The 27,944-nt window shown below is 44.0% G+C and overlaps 2 protein-coding genes across 2 annotated transcripts in view; one reads left to right on the forward strand and one right to left on the reverse strand.

The window, feature by feature from the left end:
* The window catches only part of LOC139459949 (aspartate--tRNA ligase, mitochondrial-like), a 62,338-nt gene that overhangs the window by 21,305 nt on the left and 13,089 nt on the right, over positions 1–27,944 (reverse strand). The window contains exons 8-11 of the mRNA XM_071241684.1: positions 25,801–25,905; positions 23,989–24,165; positions 22,748–22,855; positions 16,227–16,292 (exon numbers count right to left, since the gene is read on the reverse strand). Coding sequence (XP_071097785.1) covers positions 16,227–16,292; positions 22,748–22,855; positions 23,989–24,165; positions 25,801–25,905 — 456 coding nt within the window. The remainder of the gene's footprint in view (positions 1–16,226; positions 16,293–22,747; positions 22,856–23,988; positions 24,166–25,800; positions 25,906–27,944) is intronic.
* On the forward strand, positions 1,090–11,129 carry LOC139459948 (CD180 antigen-like). Its single transcript, XM_071241683.1, has 2 exons — positions 1,090–1,201; positions 7,176–11,129. Exon 2 carries the CDS (start codon positions 7,191–7,193, stop codon positions 10,683–10,685), a length of 3,495 nt encoding a protein of 1,164 aa, XP_071097784.1. The 5' UTR covers positions 1,090–1,201; positions 7,176–7,190; the 3' UTR covers positions 10,686–11,129.

A 27,944-nucleotide genomic window follows, 5' to 3' on the forward strand; every position in this document is an offset into this window, starting at 1 on the left:
TTTCATGTCAGTGTGATGTGAAGGTATAGTGATGTAATGGTTGTGTAATGTGATGGTATTGTGATGTTGTTTGTGTTTGTTTGTTTTAACGCCACACTCAGCAATATTCCAGCTTTATGACGGCGGTCTGTAAATAATCTAGTCTAGACCAGACAATCCAGTGACGGACATCATGAGCATCAATCCACGCAATTAGGATACGATGACTTGTAACAACCAAATCAGCGAGCCTGACCACCTGATCCCGTTAGTCGCCTCTTATGACAAGCATAGTCACCTTTCATGGCAAGCATCAGGGTTGCTGAAGACCTATTTCACCCCGGATGTTCACGGGTCAGTATTGTGATGTATGTGATATGTCAGTGTGATGTGATGGTTGTGTGACGTAAGGTAATATGACATCTTAGACCAGGTCAAGTCAGTAAAGTCAGTCTGTGCAACCATGTTTGGTATTTAACGATGCACTCAGCAATTTTCCAGCTATAGGACGGCAGCCTCTAAATAATCAATTCTCGGCCAAACAATCCAGTGATTGACATCACGAACATCGATCCACGTAATAGCCTGATCACCCGATCTTGTTACTCGCCCTTTACAACAGAAATATACGCCTTTTATGACAAGCATTGGTTGCAGAAGACTTATTCAAACTCGGATGTTTGCAGGGGGAGACAAGCATGGGTTGCTGAAGACCTATTCGAACCTGGATCTTAATATCATGACATCACTGTTTAACTGTGAATGACAATGGATGATGTAAGTATTGGGCACTGTTGTGTTTGTCTGCCTGAGATGATATATTTCCATCAATTCACCAAATTAAAAACTGAAAGAAACTGCACTCTTCATATTTTAGTTTGTCTCCTGTTTCTTACAATATTGACCAAAGAGAAATGGGAAATAGGAAGCCAATCTGGACTGGCCAAAAAATAGAACACCCTTGGAACATTCCTGTCTCCTGGCTTGAGCAGTGCCAGTGTGAACCTGTACCCCCGACATGTGTTCCTACATCTAATAACTATCACAAGGACTGGCTGATTGGGAGGTCATATCAGTGTCATCAGAGGAGATACCAGGCGTGGCGGCAGGGCCAGTCAGCCAGTTACGACCAGCCAGTCAGCCACGAGCCAGCACACTTACAGACACACATACACATGCACGTACAGACGGACGGGACCTAGGCACAGACAGCCACACACAGGTAGGATCTTCTTGACCACCCCATTACAGCACTACATCTGTACTCCTTCTTGTAACAGCACCCTGACATGTCTACATCTGTACTCCTTGTAACACCACCCTATGTCTACATCTGTACTCCTTGTAACACCACCCTATGTCTACATCTGTACTCCTTCTTGTAACACCACCCTGAAATGTCTACATCTATACTCCTTGTAACACCACCCTGACATGTCTACATCTGTACTCCTTGTAACACCACCCTGACATGTCTACATCTGTACTCCTTGTAACACCACCCTCTGTCTACACCTATACTCCTTGTAACACCACCCTCTGTTTACATCTGTACTCCTTGTAACACCACCCTATGTCTACATCTGTACTCCTTGTAACACCACCCTATGTCTACATCTGTACTCCTTGTAACACCAACCTGTCTACATCTGTACTCCTTGTAACACCACCCTATGTCTACATCTGTACTCCTTGTAACACCACCCTATGTCTACATCTGTACTCCTTGTAACACCAACCTCTGTCTACATCTGTACTCCTTGTAACATCACCCTCTGTCTACATCTTTACTCCTTGTAACACCACCCTGACATGTCTACATCTGTACTCCTTGTAACACCACCCTATGTCTACAACTGTACTCCTTGTAACACCACCCTATATCTACATCTGTACTCCTTGTAACACCACCCTGACATGTCTACATCTGTACTCCTTGTAACACCACCCTATGTCTACATCTGTACTCCTTGTAACACCACCCTGACATGTCTACAACTGTACTCCTTGTAACACCACCCTGACATGTCTTCATCTGTACTCCTTGTAACACCACCCTATGTCTACATCTGTACTCCTTGTAACACCACCCTATGTCTACATCTGTACTCCTTCTTGTAACACCACCCTATGTCTACATCTGTACTCCTTCTTGTAACACCACCCTATGTCTACATCTGTTTTCTGACATGACATGTCTACATCTGTACACCTTCTTGTAACACAACCCTATGTCTACATCTGTACTCCTTGTAACACCACCCTATGTCTACATCTGTACACCTTCTTGTAACACCACCCTATGTCTACATCTGTTTTCTGACATGACATGTCTACATCTGTACACCTTCTTGTAACACCACCCTATGTCTACATCTGTTTTCTGACATGACATGTCTACATCTGTACACCTTCTTGTAACACCACCCTATGTCTACATCTGTACACCTTCTTGTAACACCACCCTATGTCTACATCTGTGTTCTGACATGACATGTCTACATCTGTACACCTTCTTGTAACACAACCCTATGTCTACATCTGTTTTCTGACATGACATGTCTACATCTATACTCTGACATGACATGTCTACATCTGTACTCTCTTCTCCCACACACTAACACACACGCTTTCCCTCAGTTTTCAAAATAGACATCGGCCCGCGTCCAACAGATTTGTTCTCGGGCTGAAAGTTTTAAATTTTAGCAAGTCCTTTAGGCCTGCAGTTTATTTTAAGCCGTAAACGTGGTAAATGAATCACATCACGGGTTGCTTGGTGAAACATGGTCCAGCTTCAGAGTAATTCTGCTGGCTAACTCTATCAACACCGCAGGCCGCAAAATAATACATAGTTTCATAAACCTACCTGTCATGTCATTCATTTATTAAATCCATTTCTTTTCACAATGTCAGGAAATATCGAACGTGTCAAAGATCAATATAAAGATGTTTCAAGCAAATAGTAACTAAATTAAAAAAAGTAATATTTAAAATCAACCAACACATTTTAAAAAATTGTCCAACTTACATCTAAGTTATTATTTTCTATATTTTTGTGCAATCGTGTATTGAAAGTCAAATGACATCTCGGCACTTGTCACCCCGATTTATAGGCTCCCCCATGATGCTTAATGCCAACATATATGCATGAGAACATACACATCCCCCCACCCCCACCCCCACGCCCCACCCCCCACAAGCCCCTCATTAGAACACAGTCCATTATCAGGCCTGATAGAGGGCAGCTTGTGTTTCCTGTGTCCACTCCCCCACAGACACTGGTCATCGTTACATCAGTCCAAGGGGCGGGGGTTGGTACACAAGCACCTGTCACTAATTGTCTCCATGGGACTCTCTCTCAACACAGCCATCTCAATTAGTGAGTGAGTGAGTGAGTGAGTTGCCATCCAAATCAGTTATTCTGTTATTGTCTGTTAAGATGTCATCATATGTCAGATTTTTTCCAAGATACATACTTCTATAATTTATTAATGTCAAGTTTCATTTGAAAAAAGAAGGGAGTTTAAGTTTGCATTCTACTGCGCTATGCTCACTTGTTAACAACCATGCCCATTGCCCTGTAGAGGAATAGAGGGAAATAACTTATAGTGTTAACAGTTTGCATAAAAGTATAATACTATTTAACTTTCAAACCTTATCATATAATGAAAGGTGTCATCGACTTGGTATCTCAAACATTACTGCTTAACCAATGCATTACTGAGCAGTGTCCCCGAGTTTAGGCAGGTGCTTCCCAGTGTATGGCATGACATGTTGTTAAGACAACCCGATGGCTCTATGACACATGGGGGGGGCTCCCTCCTGGCTCTATGATACATGGGGTGGCTCCTTCCTGGCTCTATGTGATACATGGGGCGGCTCCCTCCTGCCCCATGTGATACATGGGGCGGCTCCCTCCTGGCTCTATGTGATACATGGGGCGGCTCCATCCTGGTTCTATGTGATACATGGGGTGGCTCCTTCCTGGCTCTATGTGATACATTGGGCGGCTCCCTCCTGGCTCTATGTGATACAGGGGGCGGCTCCCTCCTGGCTCTATGTGATACATGGGGCGGCTCCCTCCTGGCTCTATGTGATACATGGGGCGGCTCCCTCCTGGCTCTATGTGATACATGGGGTGGCTCCCTCCTGGCTCTATGGGATACATTGTGCAGCTCCCTCCTGGCTCTTTGTGATACATGGGGTGGCTCCCTCCTGGCTCTATGTGATACATTGGGCGGCTCCCTCCTGGTTTATGTGATACATTGGGTGGCTCCCTCCTGGCTCTATGTGATACATTGTGCAGCTCCCTCCTGGCTCTATGTCATACATGGGGTGGCTCCTTCCTGGCTCTATGTCATACATTGGGCAGCTTCCTCCTGGCTCTATGTGATACATGGGGTGGCTCCATCCTGGCTCCCAGGAGGGATGCATGGGGCGGCTCCCTCCTGGCTCTATGTGATAAATGTTGCAGCTCCCTCCTGGCTCTATGTGATACATGGGGCGGCTCCCTCCTGGCTCTATGTGATAAATGTTGCAGCTCCCTCCTGGCTCTATGTGATAAATGTTGCAGCTCCCTCCTGGCTCTATGTGATTCATGGGGAGGCTCCCTCCTGGCTCTATGGGATACATTGTGCAGCTCCCTCCTGGCTCTTTGTGATACATGGGGCGACTCCCTCCTGGCTCTATGTGATACATTGGGCGGCTCCTTCCTGGTTTATGTGATACATGGGTTGGCTCCCTCCTGTCTCTATGTGATACATTGTGCAGCTCCCTCCTGGCTCTATGTCATACATTGGGCGGCTTCCTCCTGGCTCTATGTGATACAGGGGGCAGCTCCCTCCTGGCTCTATGTGATACATGGGGCGGCTCCCTCCTGGCTCTATGTGATACATGAGGTGGCTCCCTCCTGGCTCTATGTGATACATGGGCGGCATCCTCCTGGCTCTATGTGATACATGGGGTGGCTCCCTCCTGGCTCTATGGGATACATGGGGTGGCTTCCTCCTGGCTCTATGTGATACATGGGGCGGCTCCCTCCTGGCTCTATGTGATACATGGGGTGGCTTCCTCCTGGCTCTATGTGATACATGGGGCGGCATCCTCCTGGCTCTATGTGATACATGGGGCGGCTCCCTCCTGGCTCTATGGGATACATGGGGTGGCTCCCTCCTGGCTCTATGTGATACATGGGGTGGCTCCCTCCTGGCTCTATGTGATACACTGGGCGGCTCCCTCCTAGCTCTATGGGATACATGGGGCGGCTCCCTCCTGGCTCTATGGGATACATGGGGCGGCTCCCTCCTGGCTCTTTGTGATAAATGTTGCAGCTCCCTCCTGGCTCTATGTGATTCATGGGGAGGCTCCCTCCTGGCTCTATGGGATACATGGGGTGGCTCCCTCCTGGCTCTATGTGATACATGGGGTGGCTCCCTCCTGGCTCTATGTGATACACTGGGCGGCTCCCTCCTAGCTCTATGTGATAAATGTTGCAGCTCCCTCCTGGCTTTATGTGATAAATGTTGCAGCTCCCTCCTGGCTCTATGTGATTCATGGGGAGGCTCCCTCCTGGCTCTATGGGATACATTGTGCAGCTCCCTCCTGGCTCTTTGTGATACATGGGGCGACTCCCTCCTGGCTCTATGTGATACATTGGGCGGCTCCCTCCTGGCTCTATGGGATACATGGGGTGGCTCCCTCCTGGCTCTATGTGATACATGGGGTGGCTCCCTCCTGGCTCTATGTGATACACTGGGCGGCTCCCTCCTAGCTCTATGGGATACATGGGGCGGCTCCCTCCTGGCTCTATGGGATACATGGGGCGGCTCCCTCCTGGCTCTTTGTGATAAATGTTGCAGCTCCCTCCTGGCTCTATGTGATTCATGGGGAGGCTCCCTCCTGGCTCTATGGGATACATTGTGCAGCTCCCTCCTGGCTCTTTGTGATACATGGGGCGACTCCCTCCTGGCTCTATGTGATACATTGGGCGGCTCCCTCCTGGTTTATGTGATACATGGGTTGGCTCCCTCCTGTCTCTATGTGATACATTGTGCAGCTCCCTCCTGGCTCTTTGTGATACATGGGGCGACTCCCTCCTGGCTCTATGTGATACAGGGGGCAGCTCCCTCCTGGCTCTATGTGATACATGGGGTGGCTCCCTGCTGGCTCTATGTGATACATGGGGTGGCTCCCTCCTGGCTCTATGTGATACATGAGGTGGCTCCCTCCTGGCTCTATGTGATACATGGGCGGCATCCTCCTGGCTCTATGTGATACATGGGGTGGCTCCCTCCTGGCTCTATGGGATACATGGGGTGGCTTCCTCCTGGCTCTATGGGATACATGGGGCGGCTCCCTCCTGGCTCTATGTGATACATGGGGTGGCTTCCTCCTGGCTCTATGTGATACATGGGGCGGCATCCTCCTGGCTCTATGTGATACATGGGGCGGCTCCCTCCTGGCTCTATGGGATACATGGGGTGGCTCCCTCCTGGCTCTATGGGATACATGGGGTGGCTCCCTCCTGGCTCTATGTGATACACTGGGCGGCTCCCTCCTAGCTCTATGGGATACATGGGGCGGCTCCCTCCTGGCTCTATGGGATACATGGGGCGGCTCCCTCCTGGCTCTTTGTGATACACTTGGCGCCTCCCTCCTGGCTCTATGGGATACATGGGGCGGCTCCCTCCTGGCTCTATGTGATACACTGGGCGGCTTCCTCCAGCATAATGTAGTCACACATGGTTTCTAAAATTTTCTGAAACACCGATTTGCTTAGAATGTATGACAAAGAGTTTATGACCCTTGTGTTTTTTGTGTATCATATGTATCATATGTATAAAAATAATTATGATAATTATGATATGACATGGTAGGCGTGTCACGGTGATGCGGACACACACTCAGCAAATCAGTGCAGTAATTCAATCCTTCTAACTAAGGACTCCAGTCTCTTACAGGGACAACTTGTTCATAGTATTTACATGATCTAGAACTTATGATTAAATCAAATAATTATTGCCTCAGAGACTTGTGCAAGTCCAGATAAATTGTTACTCTTTTCGGGAATCATAGTTTCTATGAAATGTCATCTTCCCAAGGCAAGTGTATCGATTAGCCTTTTTAGTGACAGTTAATTATTAGGCAAGACAGCTGTCTTGCAACTTGAAGCTGTTAACATGCTGTTTTTGTTACAGGTTCATCCAGTCACCATGGGGACCACCATGTTGGTCAGTCTGACGATGCTGTTCAGCATCCTGCCGTTACCTGCCAGTCACGCCCAGTGTCCTAGTGTCTGCAGCTGTAACGACGCCCTCACAAGCATACAGTGCAGAGATCGGGACCTGCACTACCTGCCTGAGCTGCCCGCGGCGAAGGTGCATCACCTCAATGTGTCCAACAACATCCTGGGCCCTGTCCTCACCATCTCCTTCAGCTCCTTCACCAGGCTCACCCATCTCGACCTCTCCACCAATCTTATCTCCTTCATCAGCAACGACACATTCCGTGGCCTGGGATCCCTCACCCATCTGGACCTCAGCAGCAACAAACTGAAAGTGTTGGAGGCAGACGTGTTTCAGGGACTTCATCGGCTGCAGGTGCTCCACCTCAGCAACAACCGCATTGACACCATGGACGGAGCCTTCTACCGCCATCTGTCCAACCTCAGAGAACTCTATCTCAGTAGGAACAACTTCTTCCAGCTGAAGCTTGGTTTGAGATTCCAGGTTCTCAACCAACTGCAGGTTCTTGATCTCTCTCATAATGACTTTGCTGACATTAAAAATGATGCTTTTGATAATGTTCACAGCTGGACAAATACTGTGAAAAGAAAACTCAGCTTGTCTCACTGTCAAATCACGTCTGTTGAAAACGGAACTTTTATACAGTTCCGAGGACTGAATGACCTTGACCTCTCGGGGGTGACCACATTGACCTCTGAAAACATCTCCATCATCATGCAGGACCTCAAACACTCTAACACCAAGCGACTTAACCTGGCATCAATGAACCTCGCCAACATCGACACGATCTTCGCTAACTCACCCAAGCTGTCCCTACACTATCTTAACCTCTCCAACAACAAACTAGAAAACATATCAGCTACAGCCTTTGCCAATGTAGGCTCACTTCAGCAACTAGACATCAGCCACAACAACATGCAGGTATTGCAGCCCTCCTTCACAAGGCTTAACAACCTAAAGACTCTGGACATTTCTCACAATGAGCTCAAGTCCTTTGATGGGCCTGCAGTTGCCCAGCTCACCAGCCTGGAGACTCTCACAGCCAGCCATAACAGGTTTGATGACAGGTCACAGCTGAAGCTCAACCCTCTGCAGCAGCTCAAGGTCCTCGATCTCAGCTTCAACACTCTGGATGATCTGATAACCACTGGTAATACCATCAAACTAGAAGAACTGGTCCTGGCAGGAAATAACATCTCCAGTCTCGACATGATACCGCAGGCAGATAACCTTCGTGTCCTGGATGTCAGCCAGAACAAGATCACCGTTCTCGGACCCTACATATTCTCATCAGCTGTCAAGTTAGAGAAAGTGGATTTTAGTCGCAACCTGATCTCAGTGATCAGTCACATAGTGTTCCTCCCCAACACCTCCCATCCCTACATCATAAATCTGTCAGGGAACCAGCTGACCAAACTGCAGTTCGGTGGATGGTCAAGAGCTCAAGTTTTAGATCTCTCCAACAATCAGATATCTGAAGTTGACTTCAATGCCTTCCAGAGTATGAGTGACCTGGAAGTGTTAGACCTGTCTTTCAATTCCATCACAGGTTTCCATGACTACACCTTCAGAGACCTTCTGAATCTGCACACTCTTATTGTGTCAAACAACTCTCTGGAAAACCACAATCCCAACCAGAAATTCAAATATACTTTCAATGGTCTTGGTTCTCTGAAAACACTTGACCTGAGTTCTAACAGCATCACACATCTGGAAGAAAGCACCTTTGACAAAAATCCTGCACTGGTCAACATATCTCTTGCTAGTAACCAGCTTTCAAATATTTCTCCATTTGTGTTCAAAGACTTGAAAGAGTTGCAAAACCTCCGCTTATCTGGTAACCCATTCCTCTGTGACTGTGCTCTGCTTCCACTGGTGACCTGGCTGACTGAGATCGATCCCCACATTTACGGAAAGTCGTCTTCCGCCTTTGTGTGTGGATCACCCTACAGTAGGAGAGGGTTGAGCATATTTGACTACGAGGTGACTGTCCTTGAGTGCAATGAAGGCCTTCTACACTTCATTGTCTTCGGCTCCCTGGGACTATTGATGATCTTTGTCGGAGTAGTGGGGACCATTGTTTGTCGGTGCTACCACAAGGGGAGGGTGATTATGAAATCAAAGACACGTGATGAGAAGATAAAGGAAGACATCAAGGTGAACCATGTGAGGAAAGCTAAGAAGGACATGCCCATGGAGATACTGGATGAGCTGGACCACCATCTCAAGATGAAGCTGTGGAGCAGCAAACACAAGGGTCTCAGTCATGTTCCAAACGGTGTTCTGAAACAGAGCAAGACTGAAGAGCCAAAGTCTCACAAGGTCAGAGAATCTAAGGACAGAGGGAGAAAGGAAAAGAAAGACTCTTCAAGGTCAAGGTCAAAGTCTCAAGATAGGAAGTCCTCCAAATCCCGATCCAAAAGTCGTGACAGGAACAGATCCCACAGCAAAACTGACAAGAGAACCAAGGAGGAAAAAGGGCGACTCCGACGCTACGAGAAGCAGCTGCTGTTCACACTGGCCCGGTACAACCCAACCAGTCGGTGGGATTCCGAGGGAAGGGACAGGTGGGCAACGCTCGGACAAATGGACCTGGGGAACAGGAGAGACTACGATCCCCAGAGAGCAGATATGTTCTATACCATGCCCTCTCACCGACGTCAGACTCTGCTAGACGACCGGCGGCATCGCCAGCCCCCTCACCGACGTCATCAACAGACTCTGCTGGATGACCGGGAGCTGGGCCGGAGTGAGTACAGTCAAATCAACCGACAAGGCAGACTTGCACCATCTCACAGGAGAACAGCTAAACCTAGACCCTATGCACAGGATGATCTTGGCATGAGGAGAGTGTCCCCGTCACACCGATATGACATTGTGCGAGGACGTCGGGGAGGCGAGGAAGACTGCAGGAGACAGAGACTGCCAGACAGGTACCACTCCGAACCCTATGTCCATTATCTGAAGGACAGACAACATGACGGCTATCAGTCTCAGAAACATGACCGTCACACTGAACCCAGGTCAAGGGGAGATAAGCGTGGGTATGATGTGATGACCTTGGAGAAGGCAAATGCTGCTGAAGGTGCCAGGCAGTCCCGAGGCACAGAAAGAGAATATGTTGAGCTGCCATTCCCCGACACCCGAGGCCGGCCAGGACACGAGGAAATCATCATCCAGCCGCAGAGGAGCAAGAGCTATGGTGACATTGATTTCCATTCGAAGAAGAGAAGATTTGAGCATGATGCAGACAACTTATTACACAAACAGAGGGAGCGAGATACAGAGCGCTCCCAGGGAGGGAGGGACACCCAAGAAGCGGCTCACGTTAGGTTAAGTTCTCACTATAGGTCAGAGCCTGCCATTAGTGAAGTGAAAGCGGAAATTCATCAGGAAGATCCAAGGAGAACCCCAGAGCCAGATTATCCCTCCGACAATCCGAAATTGTCTGACTGGGTTTGACACTGCGACCGTCACAAAGTGTGAATATAACATCCTGACCAGACAGTAACCCTCTAGGAAAGTGTGACATATATGTGAAATGAAGACCTTGTTGGCCATGTTTGGTGTGACAATGAAGACTTGTTTGGCATGTTGCGTGTGATAATGAAGACTTGTTTGGCACGTTTGGAGTAAAAATACATAGACTTGTTCGGCATATCTGGTGTGAAAACAAGACTTGTTTGGCATATTTGGTGTGACAACAAAAAATAGTTGGAGATGTTTGGTGTGACAACGAACCCCTTGTTTTATCATGTTTGGTGTGACAACAAAGATTTGTTGGTCATGTTTGGTGTGACAAGGAAGACTTGTTTGACATATCTGGTGGGACAACAAAGAACTGATTGGCATGTTTAGTGTGAAAACGAAGACTTTTTTTTTGCATGTTTAGTGTGAAAATGGAGACTTTGTTTGGCATGTTTGGTTTGTCATATTGACTGGACAGTTAAGTAGGAATCCTACCTGTGTAGATGAATGCTATGTGTGTAATATGTGTGTAATATGTGTTTGTTTTGTTCTTCCTGATGTACAGATTGTGAGTGTATATCTTCTCCATAATCATACACAACCGTATGACTGTACACATACAAACATGTGATATCAGATATATACAATACACTCAATACATGTGGTATCAGACATGCAATACAGTCAATACATGTGGTATCAGATATATACAAAACACTCAATACATGTGGTATCAGATATATACAATACACTCAATACATGTGGTATCAGACATACAATACACTCAATACATGTGGTATCAGACATACAATACACTCAATATATGTGGTATCAGACATACAATACACTCAATATATGTGGTATCAGACATACAATACACTCAATACATGTGGTATCAGACATACAATACAGTCTATACATGTGGTATCAGACATACAATACACTCAATACATGTGGTATCAGACATACAATACACTCAATATATGTGGTATCAGACATACAATACAGTCAATACATGTGGTATCAGACATACAATACACTCAATACATGTGGTATCAGACATACAATACACTCAATATATGTGGTATCAGACATACAATACAGTCAATACATGTGGTATCAGACATACAATACACTCAATATATGTGGTATCAGACATACAATACACTCAATACATGTGGTATCAGACATACAATACACTCAATACATGTGGTATCAGACATACAATACACTCAATATATGTGGTATCAGACATACAATACAGTCAATACATGTGGTATCAGACATACAATACACTCAATACATGTGGTATCAGACATACAATACACTCAATATATGTGGTATCAGACATACAATACAGTCAATACATGTGGTATCAGACATACAATACACTCAATATATGTGGTATCAGACATACAATACAGTCAATACATGTGGTATCAGACATACAATACACTCAATATATGTGGTATCAGACATACAATACACTCAATATATGTGGTATCAGACATACAATACACTCAATACATGTGGTATCAGACATACAATACACTCAATACATGTGGTATCAGACATACAATACACTCAATATATGTTGTATCAGACATACAATACAGTCAATACATGTGGTATCAGACATACAATACACTCAATATATGTGGTATCAGACATGCAATACAGTCAATACATGTGGTATCAGACATACAATACACTCAATATATGTGGTATCAGACATACAATACACTCAATATATGTGGTATCAGACATACAATACACTCAATATATGTGGTATCAGACACACAATACACTCAATATATGTGGTATCAGACACACAATACACTCAATACATGAGACATCAGACACACAATACATGTGACATTAGGCACATAATGCACTCAATACATGTGACATCAGACATATAATGCACCCAATACATGTGTCATCAGACACACAATGCACCCAATACATGAGACATCAGACACACAATACATGTGACATCAGTGACACAATACATGTGACATCAGACACACAATGCACCCAATACATGTGACATCAGACACACAATACATGTGACATCAGATACACAATACATGTGACATCAGACACACAATATATGTGACGTCAGACACACAATACATGTGACATCAGACACACAATACATGTGACATCAAACACACAATGCACCCAATACATGTGACATCAGACACCTAATACATGTGACATCAGTCACACAATACACTCAATACATGTGACATCAGTCACACAATACACTCAATACATGTGACATCAGACACACAATACATGTGACATCAGACACACAATACATGTGACATCAGACACACAATACATGTGACATCAGACACACAATACATGTGACATCAGTCACACAATACACTCATTACATGTGACATCAGACACACAATGCACTCAATACATGTGACATCAGTCACACAATACACTCAATACATGTGACATCAGACACACAATACATGTGACATCAGACACACAATACATGTGACATCAGACACACAATACATGTGACATCAGACACACAATACATGTGACATCAGTCACACAATACACTCATTACATGTGACATCAGAAACACAATACATTCGACATCAGACACACAATACACTCAATACATATGACATCAGACACACAATACATGTGACATCAGATACACAATGCACTTGATTCATGTTACTCAATGAACAGAGCAAGCAGTGGTGAGTGGATCTAGGTGAACTCAACATTGAGATGTTCGTCCTTCAGTGAGTGTGGGGTGTGAGTAGGGGTGAAACGATACAGCTAGGTTACGAATCGATACATATCATGATGCATAGGTCACGATATTTTACGTATCGCAATGCAAATATTTATGTCAAATCGTGTGGAAATCTCTTACTATAAATACTTCTGAGCAGTATCAAAAGGAAAAGCTAGTTGCAGCCACATGTTTGTAGCGGCTATTATTAGTAGTGAACTTAAAACTCGAATTACAACACATTTTGCGATATTTTACTGACAAAAACTCTGAGGTCATAAAACAAGTAGTAAGTAATTTCTTTAACAAGTGTATCGTCTTGTATCAATAAAGAAAAAACATACCGTGTATCGTATCGTCGCATGAAAACTCAGTATGCACCAGTGCACCGATGTATTGTTCACCTGTGGGTGTGAGCGAGCTGGAGGGGGTGCTGTAGGGGATGCTGGAGGGGATGCTGTAGGGGATGCTGTATATAGCTGCATGTATAAACTGGACACTCATAACCATTCCTGTAGTACACATGTATTTCCTGGTATCAGTAGTAAACATATAAGGTTCATTTGTGTTAGTGTGTCTTTTCTTAAACAGTTGTCAAACATCGGTTACAAGTTGAGTGAGTGAGTGAGTGAGTGAGTGAGTGAGTGAGTGAGTGAGGGAGGGAGGGAGGGAGGGAGGGGGGTTTAATGCTGCTTTTAGCAGTATTCCACAATATTAGGTTTCTGTCATGCCCAAGGGACGCGCTTCTGCACAGCAAATCGCGGCGCCTTAGACGACTGGGCCACCCGTGCCCCCGGTGGAATGATGAGATAAACCGCTGATTTGGTGGAGGAAATCATGAAACTAATGTGAGTGTTGACCCCTTGACCCTTGCCTGTCCCATGTTAACCCCAAGCCTAAGATGTGTCACCCCTAGACCCTTGCCTGACCCATTTCACCCATAAGCCCAAAATGTGTCACCCCTAGACCCTTGCCTGACCCATGTTAACCCCAAGCCTAAGATGTGTCACCCCTAGACCATTGCCTGACCCATGTTAACCCTAAGCCCAAAATGTGTCACCCCTAGACCCTTGCCTGACCCATGTTAACCCTAAGCCCAAAATGTGTCAGCCCTAGACCCTTGCCTGACCCATGTTAACCCTAAGCCCAAAATGTGTCACCCCTAGACCCTTGCCTGACCCATGTTAACCCAAAGCCTAAGATAGTAAAACGTGTCACCCCTAGACCCTTGCCTGACCCATGTTAACCCTAAGCCCAAAATGTGTCACCCCTAGACCCTTGCCTGACCCATGTTAACCCCAAGCCTAAGATAGTAAAATGTGTCACCCCTAGACCCTTGCCTGACCCATTTTAACCCTAAGCCCAAAATGTGTCACCCCTAGACCCTTGCCTGACCCATGTTAACCCCAAGCTTAAGACGTGTCACCCCTAGACCCTTGCCTGACCCATGTTAACCCTAAGCCCAAAATGTGTCTCCCCTAGATTAAAATGTCGCCAATGTTGACCCCCACCTTAAATCATGTCGCTAATGTCCTTGCCCAAACACCTTGCCTGGATTTGTTACCAAAATAAAGTATCCCTATACTTGACATCATGGGGATGCTTTACCTTATTATTGAGCTGCTGACATCAAGACTTAGAATACCAGGACGTAGTTTGGGTGTTATTAGTATAACTGAAACGTTTACATTTCACACAAACTTCTCCAGCCATCAAACTTCTGTGAAATCCAAAACAAGGAATGCCCCTATATCCCTTTTCAAATGAGACACTTCAGTGACACTGTATTAAATGACACAGGTTTGATCAAAGACTTCAAATGAGACACTTCAGTGACACTGTATTAAATGACACAGGTTTGATCAAAGACTTCAAATGAGACACTTCAGTGACACTATATTAAATGACGTAGGCTTGATCGAAGACTCTTCAGATGAGACAGGTCATGTCAACCAATCAAGAATGTTTCATGAGTAAGCTGGAGTGAGTGAGTATGGTTCTACGCCACTTTTAACAATATTCAAGTAATATTATGGTGGGGACACCAGAAATATGCTTCATACATTATACCCATGTGGTCTTCGGGATGACGAGGAAACACCTTAACCCCTAGGCTAGCCCACCATCCCTCAGGACATAAACAAGCAATGTCATGTTGTCGTGTCGTCATGAAGCATCAGCATGGCCGCCCGTACAACACAAACATGTTCACTATACAATCTCATTCAAATCAGATCTTAGGTATCGCTACCGCCAAACAAGGATCTGAGGACAATACCCATTACAGGTCACGTCAGAACAACCTTTCATCCGACCAATCAGAGCGTTACTTACCAGATCAGTGACAGTCGAAGTTTGTTATCTAATCATACAACCTTGAAGGGGTATTCCAAACAGTTACCATCTTTAGGACTGAATCCATACAATCTAGACCATCTATTAGCAATTCCAAAATGTTCCATTGTTCAGGTTTCAAATTTTTAATCGCAAATTTTTCAAAATATATTTCGAAGTGTAGTTGCCCGTTTGAAACTAGTGCTGTAAAGCATGAGAAAGCTGCCTTCTGATTGGCTAATGTAGACTTCTTGTCAGTCAATCCATTGGTCGGTCACAGTTCGCGAAAGTAGGGCTGACGTGACCTGTAATGGGATGTCCTCAGATCTTTGTTTAGCAGTTGCGAGGACTAAGATCTGAGTTTAATGAGATTGGTTCACTGTGTGGATGGGCAGCAGTTGGCCTTCAACCATCACCATTATTCGATAACTCACCAACTGTGGGAGGCCATCCTGACACAGCTTCATGACAGAGTCCACATCCTTGTTTGACAAATGTTTCTGAAAAACAAGACGGACAATCATGTAGACTTTCATCTTGTTGAGTATTTCTTGAGCACTGCAATCCCGAGCCTGCCTTGTGGAACCCCAATGAACACCTTATTGACACATGATCTCATCTGGAACACAGCATGCAGCACTACACTGGCTTCCGTGCTGCTTCAAATAGAACTTCCCTTTCAGGGGCAGCTTAATCAGGGTGTCATGCGATGCATTTTTCACCCAAACTCATCACAGGAAGGGAAACTGAAATTGTGTATTTTTTATTACAGCAGAATGAAAATAAGTTGTTCAGGAGTATTTATGAATGTAAGTGAAAGTAAGTGAATGTAGGGTGAGGCACTTAATACAGTTAATACAGTAGTAGAAGTGAATGTGGAGTAGGGCACTTAATACAGTGAATACAGTAGTAGAAGTGAATGTGGAGTATGGCACTTAATACAGTGAATACAGTAGTAGAAGTGAATGTGGAGTAGGGCACTTAATACAGTGAATACAGTAGTAGAAGTGAATGTGGAGTAGGGCACTTAATACAGTGAATACAGCAGTAGAAGTGAATGTGGAGTTTGGCACTTAATACAGTGAATACAGTAGTAGAAGTGAATGTGGAGTAGGGCACTTAATACAGTGAATACAGTAGTAGAAGTGAATGTGGAGTATGGCACTTGATACAGTGAATACAGCAGTAGAAGTGAATGTGGAGTTTGGCACTTAATACAGTGAATACAGTAGTAGAAGTGAATGTGGAGTAGGATGCTTAATACAGTGAATACAGTAGTAGAAGTGAATGTGGAGCGGAGCACTTAATACAGTGAATACAGTAGTAGAAGTGAATGTGGAGTAGGGCACTTAATACAGTGAATACAGTAGTAGAAGTGAATGTGGAGTAGGATGCTTAATACAGTGAATACAGTAGTAGAAGTGAATGTGGAGTAGGATGCTTAATACAGTGAATACAGTAGTAGAGGTGAATGTGGAGTAGGGCACTTAATACAGTGAATACAGTAGTAGAAGTGAATGTGGAGTAGGGCACTTAATACAGTGAATACAGTAGTAGAAGTGAATGTGGAGTAGGATGCTTAATACAGTGAATACAGTAGTAGAAAAGAATGTGGAGTAGGATGCTTAATACAGTGAATACAGTAGTAGAGGTGAATGTGGAGTAGGGCACTTAATACAGTGAATACAGTAGTAGAAGTGAATGTGGAGTAGGGCACTTAATACAGTGAATACAGTAGTAGAAGTGAATGTGGAGTAGGGCACTTAATACAGTTAATACAGTAGTAGAAGTGAATGTGGAGTAGGGCACTTAATACAGTGAATAAAGTAGTAGAAGTGAATGTGGAGAGGAGCACTTAATACAGTGAATACAGTAGTAGAGGTGAATGTGGAGTAGGATGCTTAATACAGTGAATACAGTAGTAGAAGTGAATGTGGAGAGGAGCACTTAATACAGTGAATACAGTAGTAGAAGTGAATGTGGAGTAGGGCACTTAATACAGTGAATACAGTAGTAGAAGTGAATGTGGAGTTTGGCACTTAATACAGTGAATACAGTAGTAGAAGTGAATGTGGAGTAGGATCCTTAATACAGTGAATACAGTAGTAGAAGTGAATGTGGAGTAGGATGCTAAATACAGTGAATACAGTAGTAGAAGTGAATGTGGAGTTTGGCACTTAATACAGTGAATACAGTAGTAGAAGTGAATGTGGAGTAGGGCACTTAATACAGTGAATACAGTAGTAGAAGTGAATGTGGAGTAGGGCACTTAATACAGTGAATACAGTAGTAGAAGTGGATGTGGAGTAGGATGCTTAATACAGTGAATACAGTAGTAGAAGTGAATGTGGAGTAGGGCACTTAATACAGTGAATACAGAAGTAGAGGTGAATGTGGAGAGGAGCACTTAATACAGTGAATACAGTAGTAGAAGTGAATGTGGAGTAGGGCACTTAATACAGTGAATACAGTAGTAGAAGTGAATGTGGAGTTTGGCACTTAATACAGTGAATACAGTAGTATAAGTGAATGTGGAGTAGGGCACTTAATACAGTGAATACAGTAGTAGAAGTGAATGTGGAGTAGGGCACTTAATACAGTGAATACAGTAGTAGAAGTGAATGTGGAGTAGGGCACTTAATACAGTGAATACAGTAGTAGAAGTGAATGTGGAGTAGGGCACTTAATACAGTGAATACAGTAGTAGAAGTGAATGTGGAGTAGGGCACTTAATACAGTGAATACAGTAGTAGAAGTGAATGTGGAGCGGAGCACTTAATACAGTGAATACAGTAGTAGAAGTGAATGTGGAGTAGGGCACTTAATACAGTGAATACAGTAGTAGAAGTGAATGTGGAGTAGGATGCTTAATACAGTGAATACAGTAGTAGAAGTGAATGTGGAGTAGGATGCTTAATACAGTGAATACAGTAGTAGAGGTGAATGTGGAGTAGGGCACTTAATACAGTGAATACAGTAGTAGAAGTGAATGTGGAGTAGGGCACTTAATACAGTGAATACAGTAGTAGAAGTGAATGTGGAGTAGGGCACATAATACAGTGAATACAGTAGTAGAAGTGAATGTGGAGTAGGGCACTTAATACAGTGAATACAGTAGTAGAAGTGAATGTGGAGTAGGGCACTTAATACAGTGAATACAGTAGTAGAAGTGAATGTGGAGTAGGATGCTTAATACAGTGAATAAAGTAGTAGAAGTGAATGTGGAGTATGGCACTTAATACAGTGAATACAGTAGTAGAAGTGAATGTGGAGTTTGGCACTTAATACAGTGAATACAGTAGTAGAAGTGAATGTGGAGTAGGATGCTTAATACAGTGAATACAGTAGTAGAAGTGAATGTGGAGTAGGATGCTTAATACAGTGAATACAGTAGTAGAAGTGAATGTGGAGTTTGGCACTTAATACAGTGAATACAGTAGTAGAAGTGAATGTGGAGTAGGGCACTTAATACAGTGAATACAGTAGTAGAAGTGAATGTGGAGTAGGGCACTTAATACAGTGAATACAGAAGTAGAGGTGAATGTGGAGAGGAGCACTTAATACAGTGAATACAGTAGTAGAAGTGAATGTGGAGTAGGGCACTTAATACAGTGAATACAGTAGTAGAAGTGAATGTGGAGTTTGGCACTTAATACAGTGAATACAGTAGTAGAAGTGAATGTGGAGTAGGGCACTTAATACAGTGAATACAGTAGTAGAAGTGAATGTGGAGTAGGGCACTTAATACAGTGAATACAGTAGTAGAAGTGAATGTGGAGTAGGGCACTTAATACAGTGAATACAGTAGTAGAAGTGAATGTGGAGTAGGGCACTTAATACAGTGAATACAGTAGTAGAAGTGAATGTGGAGTGGGGCACTTAATACAGTGAATACAGTAGTAGAAGTGAATGTGGAGTAGGGCACTTAATACAGTGAATAAAGTAGTAGAAGTGAATGTGGAGTTTGGCACTTAATACAGTGAATACAGTAGTAGAAGTGAATGTGGAGTAGGGCACTTAATACAGTGAATACAGTAGTAGAAGTGAATGTGGAGTTTGGCACTTAATACAGTGAATACAGTAGTAGAAGTGAATGTGGAGTAGGGCACGTAATACAGTGAATACAGAAGTAGAAGTGAATGTGGAGTAGGATGTTTAATACAGTGAATACAGTAGTAGAAGTGAATGTGGAGTAGGGCACTTAATACAGTGAATACAGTAGTAGAAGTGAATGTGGAGTATGGCACTTGATACAGTGAATACAGCAGTAGAAGTGAATGTGGAGTTTGGCACTTAATACAGTGAATACAGTAGTAGAAGTGAATGTGGAGTAGGGCACTTAATACAGTGAATACAGAAGAAGAAGTGAATGTGGAGTAGGGCACTTAATACAGTGAATACAGAAGAAGAAGTGAATGTGGAGTAGGGCACTTAATACAGTGAATACAGTAGTAGAGGTGAATGTGGAGAGGAGCACTTAATACAGTGAATACAGTAGTAGAAGTGAATGTGGAGTAGGGTGCTTAATACAGTGAATACAGTAGTAGAAGTGAATGTGGAGTAGGGCACTTAATACAGTGAATACAGCAGTAGAAGTGAATGTGGAGTTTGGCACTTAATACAGTGAATACAGTAGTAGAAGTGAATGTGGAGTAGGGCACTTAATACAGTGAATACAGTAGTAGAAGTGGATGTGGAGTAGGATGCTTAATACAGTGAATACAGTAGTAGAAGTGAATGTGGAGTAGGGCACTTAATACAGTGAATACAGAAGTAGAGGTGAATGTGGAGAGGAGCACTTAATACAGTGAATACAGTAGTAGAAGTGAATGTGGAGTAGGGCACTTAAAACAGTGAATACAGTAGTAGAAGTGAATGTGGAGTTTGGCACTTAATACAGTGAATACAGTAGTAGAAGTGAATGTGGAGTAGGGCACTTAATACAGTGAATACAGTAGTAGAAGTGAATGTGGAGTAGGGCACTTAATACAGTGAATACAGTAGTAGAAGTGAATGTGGAGTAGGGCACTTAATACAGTGAATACAGTAGTAGAAGTGAATGTGGAGTAGGGCACTTAATACAGTGAATACAGTAGTAGAAGTGAATGTGGAGTAGGGCACTTAATACAGTGAATACAGTAGTAGAAGTGAATGTGGAGCGGAGCACTTAATACAGTGAATACAGTAGTAGAAGTGAATGTGGAGTAGGGCACTTAATACAGTGAATACAGTAGTAGAAGTGAATGTGGAGTAGGATGCTTAATACAGTGAATACAGTAGTAGAAGTGAATGTGGAGTAGGATGCTTAATACAGTGAATAAAGTAGTAGAAGTGAATGTGGATTATGGCACTTAATACAGTGAATACAGTAGTAGAAGTGAATGTGGAGTTTGGCACTTAATACAGTGAATACAGTAGTAGAAGTGAATGTGGAGTAGGATGCTTAATACAGTGAATACAGTAGTAGAAGTGAATGTGGAGTAGGATGCTTAATACAGTGAATACAGTAGTAGAAGTGAATGTGGAGTTTGGCACTTAATACAGTGAATACAGTAGTAGAAGTGAATGTGGAGTAGGGCACTTAATACAGTGAATACAGTAGTAGAAGTGAATGTGGAGTAGGGCACTTAATACAGTGAATACAGAAGTAGAGGTGAATGTGGAGAGGAGCACTTAATACAGTGAATACAGTAGTAGAAGTGAATGTGGAGTAGGGCACTTAATACAGTGAATACAGTAGTAGAAGTGAATGTGGAGTTTGGCACTTAATACAGTGAATACAGTAGTAGAAGTGAATGTGGAGTAGGGCACTTAATACAGTGAATACAGTAGTAGAAGTGAATGTGGAGTAGGGCACTTAATACAGTGAATACAGTAGTAGAAGTGAATGTGGAGTAGGGCACTTAATACAGTGAATACAGTAGTAGAAGTGAATGTGGAGTAGGGCACTTAATACAGTGAATACAGTAGTAGAAGTGAATGTGGAGTGGGGCACTTAATACAGTGAATACAGTAGTAGAAGTGAATGTGGAGTAGGGCACTTAATACAGTGAATAAAGTAGTAGAAGTGAATGTGGAGTTTGGCACTTAATACAGTGAATACAGTAGTAGAAGTGAATGTGGAGTAGGGCACTTAATACAGTGAATACAGTAGTAGAAGTGAATGTGGAGTAGGGCACTTAATACAGTGAATACAGTAGTAGAAGTGAATGTGGAGTGGGGCACTTAATACAGTGAATACAGTAGTAGAAGTGAATGTGGAGTAGGGCACTTAATACAGTGAATAAAGTAGTAGAAGTGAATGTGGAGTTTGGCACTTAATACAGTGAATACAGTAGTAGAAGTGAATGTGGAGTAGGGCACTTAATACAGTGAATACAGTAGTAGAAGTGAATGTGGAGTTTGGCACTTAATACAGTGAATACAGTAGTAGAAGTGAATGTGGAGTAGGGCACGTAATACAGTGAATACAGAAGTAGAAGTGAATGTGGAGTAGGATGTTTAATACAGTGAATACAGTAGTAGAAGTGAATGTGGAGTAGGGCACTTAATACAGTGAATACAGTAGTAGAAGTGAATGTGGAGTATGGCACTTGATACAGTGAATACAGCAGTAGAAGTGAATGTGGAGTTTGGCACTTAATACAGTGAATACAGTAGTAGAAGTGAATGTGGAGTAGGGCACTTAATACAGTGAATACAGAAGAAGAAGTGAATGTGGAGTAGGGCACTTAATACAGTGAATACAGAAGAAGAAGTGAATGTGGAGTAGGGCACTTAATACAGTGAATACAGTAGTAGAGGTGAATGTGGAGAGGAGCACTTAATACAGTGAATACAGTAGTAGAAGTGAATGTGGAGTAGGGTGCTTAATACAGTGAATACAGCAGTAGAAGTGGATGTAGAGTGAGGCACTTAATACAGTGAATACAGCAGTAGAGGTGGATGTACTTACTCTGGCCTGGGGGACACAGATGGCGTGTACAGAAGCAGTGGGAGACTGCAATCTATCAGTGATGGCAGGGACGTCACAGGAGTGCATTGTGTCGGTGATGTCACACAGCTGCAGAACAAACCACAGGCTTTGTGAAGGCAAAAGACAACTACAATGTATTTTCACTCATAAAAAACAAATGTCTACACACACACACACAGATAAGACTACTGTGTCCAGATAAGACTACTGAATTTCAACAGACCCTTAATGAACAACCAGCAGCTTTATACTAATAGATAGACTCGTAAGAATTTCTAAATAATTTACCAAATTTCATACACCTACAATAAACTTTTCTTGAGTTATTGTGAACAGCATACATTTTTAGTATGACCTTGAGAATGAATTTGACCTTCAACATAGCACTTCAATAACATAAGGGCTATCCAGCATATAAACCAAATATAATGTCCCAAGGTGGAGTCAACGTAAACATGAAAATATGGCATAGACCTGCACTCCTCATGGAAAGTAGGTCACAGTCACCTGTCACCCATTGTCCCAAGTATGGGTTTAACTCAGATAACTACTTCAGGCATAACATCTGGGAAAAAGGCATTTTAGTGAAAATGTCAAACATACTACATAAAAGACCTTCACTGTGACCTTGACCTTATACAAGACCTTATATATAGGTCACTCACAATCTTATGCAATCAGCAAAATAACCATTTTAGTGAAAATGTCAAACATACTCTTAAAAAGACCTTCACTGTGACCATGACCTTACACAGAGGTCACTCACAATCTTATGCAATCTCTGTTCGGACTAAGGAAAACATGTACCAAGTTTCCTTGACCTACAGTAAATCCTTCTCCACTTTGGTGGAAAACAAACCTTTATTTTTAGACTATGGCCTTGAGAACAACCTTGACCATTGACACGACACCTGAATGTGTCAAAAACATGATGTGATATCCCTAGGATGTCCTAACACAACATGGTCTTAAAAAAACAAAGCATAGTGGTGATAAAATTCAGGCAAAAGCAGCCTAATTGTAAATGTTATTAGGATGTCTGAGTATAGGGTCTGCAAAATTTAATACTTTTTGCATTATATTTTATCATTGAAACTAACCCAAACTTAACATAACTTAAAACTATTTTACATTTTCATCACCATCACATCACATCATCATCATCATCATCATCATCATCATCACAGTTAATTTTAATAATAATTTCAGTAGGAACTTGCCTCCATGGCAAACCTTGTATCTGGCTTGTCAGTGCCGAACTTGTGTCTGGCCTGAAGGTAGGACATACGGGGAAAGGGGGCGTTGACTTGCCCCGCCCTTGGCCACGAGTTCTGGAGGAGATCCTCGATTAACCCCATCACAGACGCCTGGTCAGTGAAAGACATCTCAATATCTACCTGCAACGCACATTCAAATAGAAATGAATAGTTTTTTAAGTGTGCCGCATAATAATCATAAAAGCGTCCTTTCCAATTCAAGATTGCCCACAAGAAGAATACGGATGATAATACGTAGTTGCTATCTAGAGAGATGCTTCATTCCTTTTCATTGAGATTAAGACATTGGTGCTTATTGGCACTCTAAAAGTAGAGATTTCCAACACTGCATCAACATATAATGTTACAGAGAAGCCCAGCATGTTTTGAGATGTTTACCACTATGGGATGATCTGCACAAATGGGGGGGGGGAGGTGACAAGGATCTAGAGAGGAGGTGACAAGGACCTGCACACATTGGGAGGAGGTGACAAGGACCTGCACACATAGGGAGTAGGTGACAAGGACCTGCACACATGGGGGGAGGTGACAAGGACCTGCACACATAGGGAGGAGGTGACAAGGACCTGCACACATGGGGAGGAGGTGACAAGGACCTGCACACATGGGGAGGAGGTGACAAGGACCTGCACACATAGGGAGGAGGTGACAAGGACCTGCACACATGGGGGGAGGTGACAAGGACCTGCACACATAGGGAGGAGGTGACAAGGACCTGCACACATGGGAAGGAGGTGACAAGGACCTGCACACATGGGGGGAGGTGACAAGGACCTGCACACATGGGGGGAGGTGACAAGGACCTGCACACATGGGGAGGAGGTGACAAGGACCTGCACACATGGGGAGGAGGTGACAAGGACCTGCACACATGGGGAGGAGGTGACAAGGACCTGCACACATAGGGAGGAGGTGACAAGGACCTGCACACATGGGGGGAGGTGACAAGGACCTGAACACATGGGGGGAGGTGACAAGGACCTGCACACATTGGGAGGAGGTGACAAGGACCTTCACACATGGGAAGGAGGTGATGAGGACCTTCACACATGGGGAGGAGGTGACAAGGACCTGCACACATGGGAAGGAGGTGATGAGGACCTTCACACATGGGGAGGAGGTGACAAGGACCTTCACACATGGGGAGGAGGTGATGAGGACCTTCACACATGGGGGGAGGTGACAAGGACCTGTACACATGGGAAGGAGGTGATGAGGACCTGCACACATGGGAAGGAGGCGACAAGGACCTGCACACATGGGGGGAGGTGACAAGGACCTGCACACATGGGGAGTAGGTGACAAGGACCTTCACACATGGGGGGAGGTGACAAGGACCTGCACACATGGGAGGAGGTGACAAGGACCTGCACACATGGGAGGAGGTGACAAGGACCTGCACACATTGGGAGGAGGTGACAAGGACCTGCACACATTGGAGGAGGTGACAAGGACCTGCACACATTGGAGGAGGTGACAAGGACCTTCACACATGGGAAGGAGGTGATGAGGACCTTCACACATGGGGAGGAGGTGACAAGGACCTTCACACATGGGGGGAGGTGACAAGGACCTGCACACATGGGAAGGAGGTGATGAGGACCTGCACACATGGGAAGGAGGCGACAAGGACCTGCACACATGGGGGGAGGTGACAAGGACCTGCACACATGGGAAGGAGGTGATGAGGACCTTCACACATGGGTGTGTGGCATTCAAAACATGTTGAGCGAAGGGAGACAACACTGCACTCACCTGTGTGAACTCAGGCTGTCGGTCAGGCTTAGCCCCCTCGTCACGGTAACACTTAGCGATCTGGAAGTAGCGGTCAATGCCACCCACCATCAGCAGCTGCTTGAACTACAGAAATAGAGACACTATAGGTACACTGAACACACACTGTAATGACACTGAACACACACTGTAAAGACACTGAAAACACACCATAATGACACTGAACACACACCATAATGACACTGAACACACACCATAATGACACTGAAAACACACTGTAATGACACTGAACACACATCATAATGACACTGAACACACACCATAATGACACTGAACACACATCATAATGACACTGAACACACACCATAATGACACTGAACACACATCATAATGACACTGAACACACACCATTATGACACTGAACACACATCATAATGACACTGAACACACACCATAATGACACTGAACACACACCATAATGACACTGAACACACACCATAATGACACTGAACACACATCATAATGACACTGAACACACATCATAATGACACTGAACACACACCATAATGACACTGAACACACACCATTATGACACTGAACACACACCATATTGACACTGAACACACATCATAATGACACTGAACACACACTGTAATGACACTGAACACACACTGTAATGAGACCTAACACACACCATAATGACACTGAACACACACTGTGATGACACTGAACACACACCATAATGACACTGAACACACACCATAATGACACAGAACACACATCATAATGACACTGAACAGACACCATAATGACACTGAACACACATCATAATGACACTGAACACACATCATAATGACACTGAACACACACCATAATGACACTGAACACACATCATAATGACACTGAACACACATCATAATGACACTGAACACACATCATAATGACACCTAACACACACCATAATGACACTGAACACACACCATTATGACACTGAACACACACCATAATGACACTGAACACACACCATATTGACACTGAACACACACCATAATGACACTGAACACACATCATAATGACACTGAACACACATCATAATGACACTGAACACACACCATTATGACACTGAACACACTGTGATGACACTGAACACACACCATAATGACACTGAACACACATCATAATGACACTGAACACACATCATAATGACACTGAACACACACCATAATGACACTGAACACACACTGTAATGACACTGATATACACACTGTAGTGACTTTGTTATTTAACACCACACTCGGCAATATTCCACCTTTGATGAGACCAATGTTACGACCAATGTCCGATGACACGCAAATCAACCAGACATGACCAGAAATCCATTCAGTTGCCTCTTGCGACCTGCCTACGTTGGTGGGGACCTATCATAATCTCCACTGGGCTACACCTATAGTGAGTGTCTGACTGACATAGCTACAGCAACACTTGCGACCAGCCTACGTTGGTGGGGACCTATCATAATCTCCACTGGGCTACACCTATAGTGAGTGTCTGACTGACATAGCTACAGCAACACTTGCGACCAGCCTACGTTGGTGGGGACCTATCATAATCTCCACTGGGCTACACCTATAGTGAGTGTCTGACTGACATAGCTACAGCAATACTTGCGACCAGCCTACATTGGTGGGGACCTATTATAATCTCCACTGGGCTACACCTATAGTGAGTGTCTGACTGACATAGCTACAGCAACACTTGCGACCAGCCTACGTTGGTGGGGACCTATTATAATCTCCACTGGGCTACACCTATAGTGAGTGTCTGACTGACATAGCTACAGCAACACTTGCGACCAGCCTACGTTGGTGGGGACCTATTATAATCTCCACTGGGCTACACCTATAGTGAGTGTCTGACTGACATAGCTACAGCAACACTTGCGACCAGCCTACGTTGGTGGGGACCTATTATAATCTCCACTGGGCTACACCTATAGTGAGTGTCTGACTGACATAGCTACAGCAATACTTGCGACCAGCCTACATTGGTGGGGACCTATTATAATCTCCACTGGGCTACACCTATAGTGAGTGTCTGACTGACATAGCTACAGCAACACTTGCGACCAGCCTACGTTGGTGGGGACCTATTATAATCTCCACTGG

Source organism: Haliotis cracherodii, unplaced genomic scaffold (genome assembly GCF_022045235.1).
Source record: "Haliotis cracherodii isolate W230 unplaced genomic scaffold, xgHalCrac1.p SCAF_13, whole genome shotgun sequence".
NCBI classification, from domain to species: domain Eukaryota; kingdom Metazoa; phylum Mollusca; class Gastropoda; order Lepetellida; family Haliotidae; genus Haliotis; species Haliotis cracherodii.

Bases quoted from the DNA above. Each gene is read 5' to 3' on its own strand.
- LOC139459948 (XM_071241683.1), top strand. From the start codon at position 7,191: ATGGGGACCACCATGTTGGTCAGTCTGACGATGCTGTTCAGCATCCTG.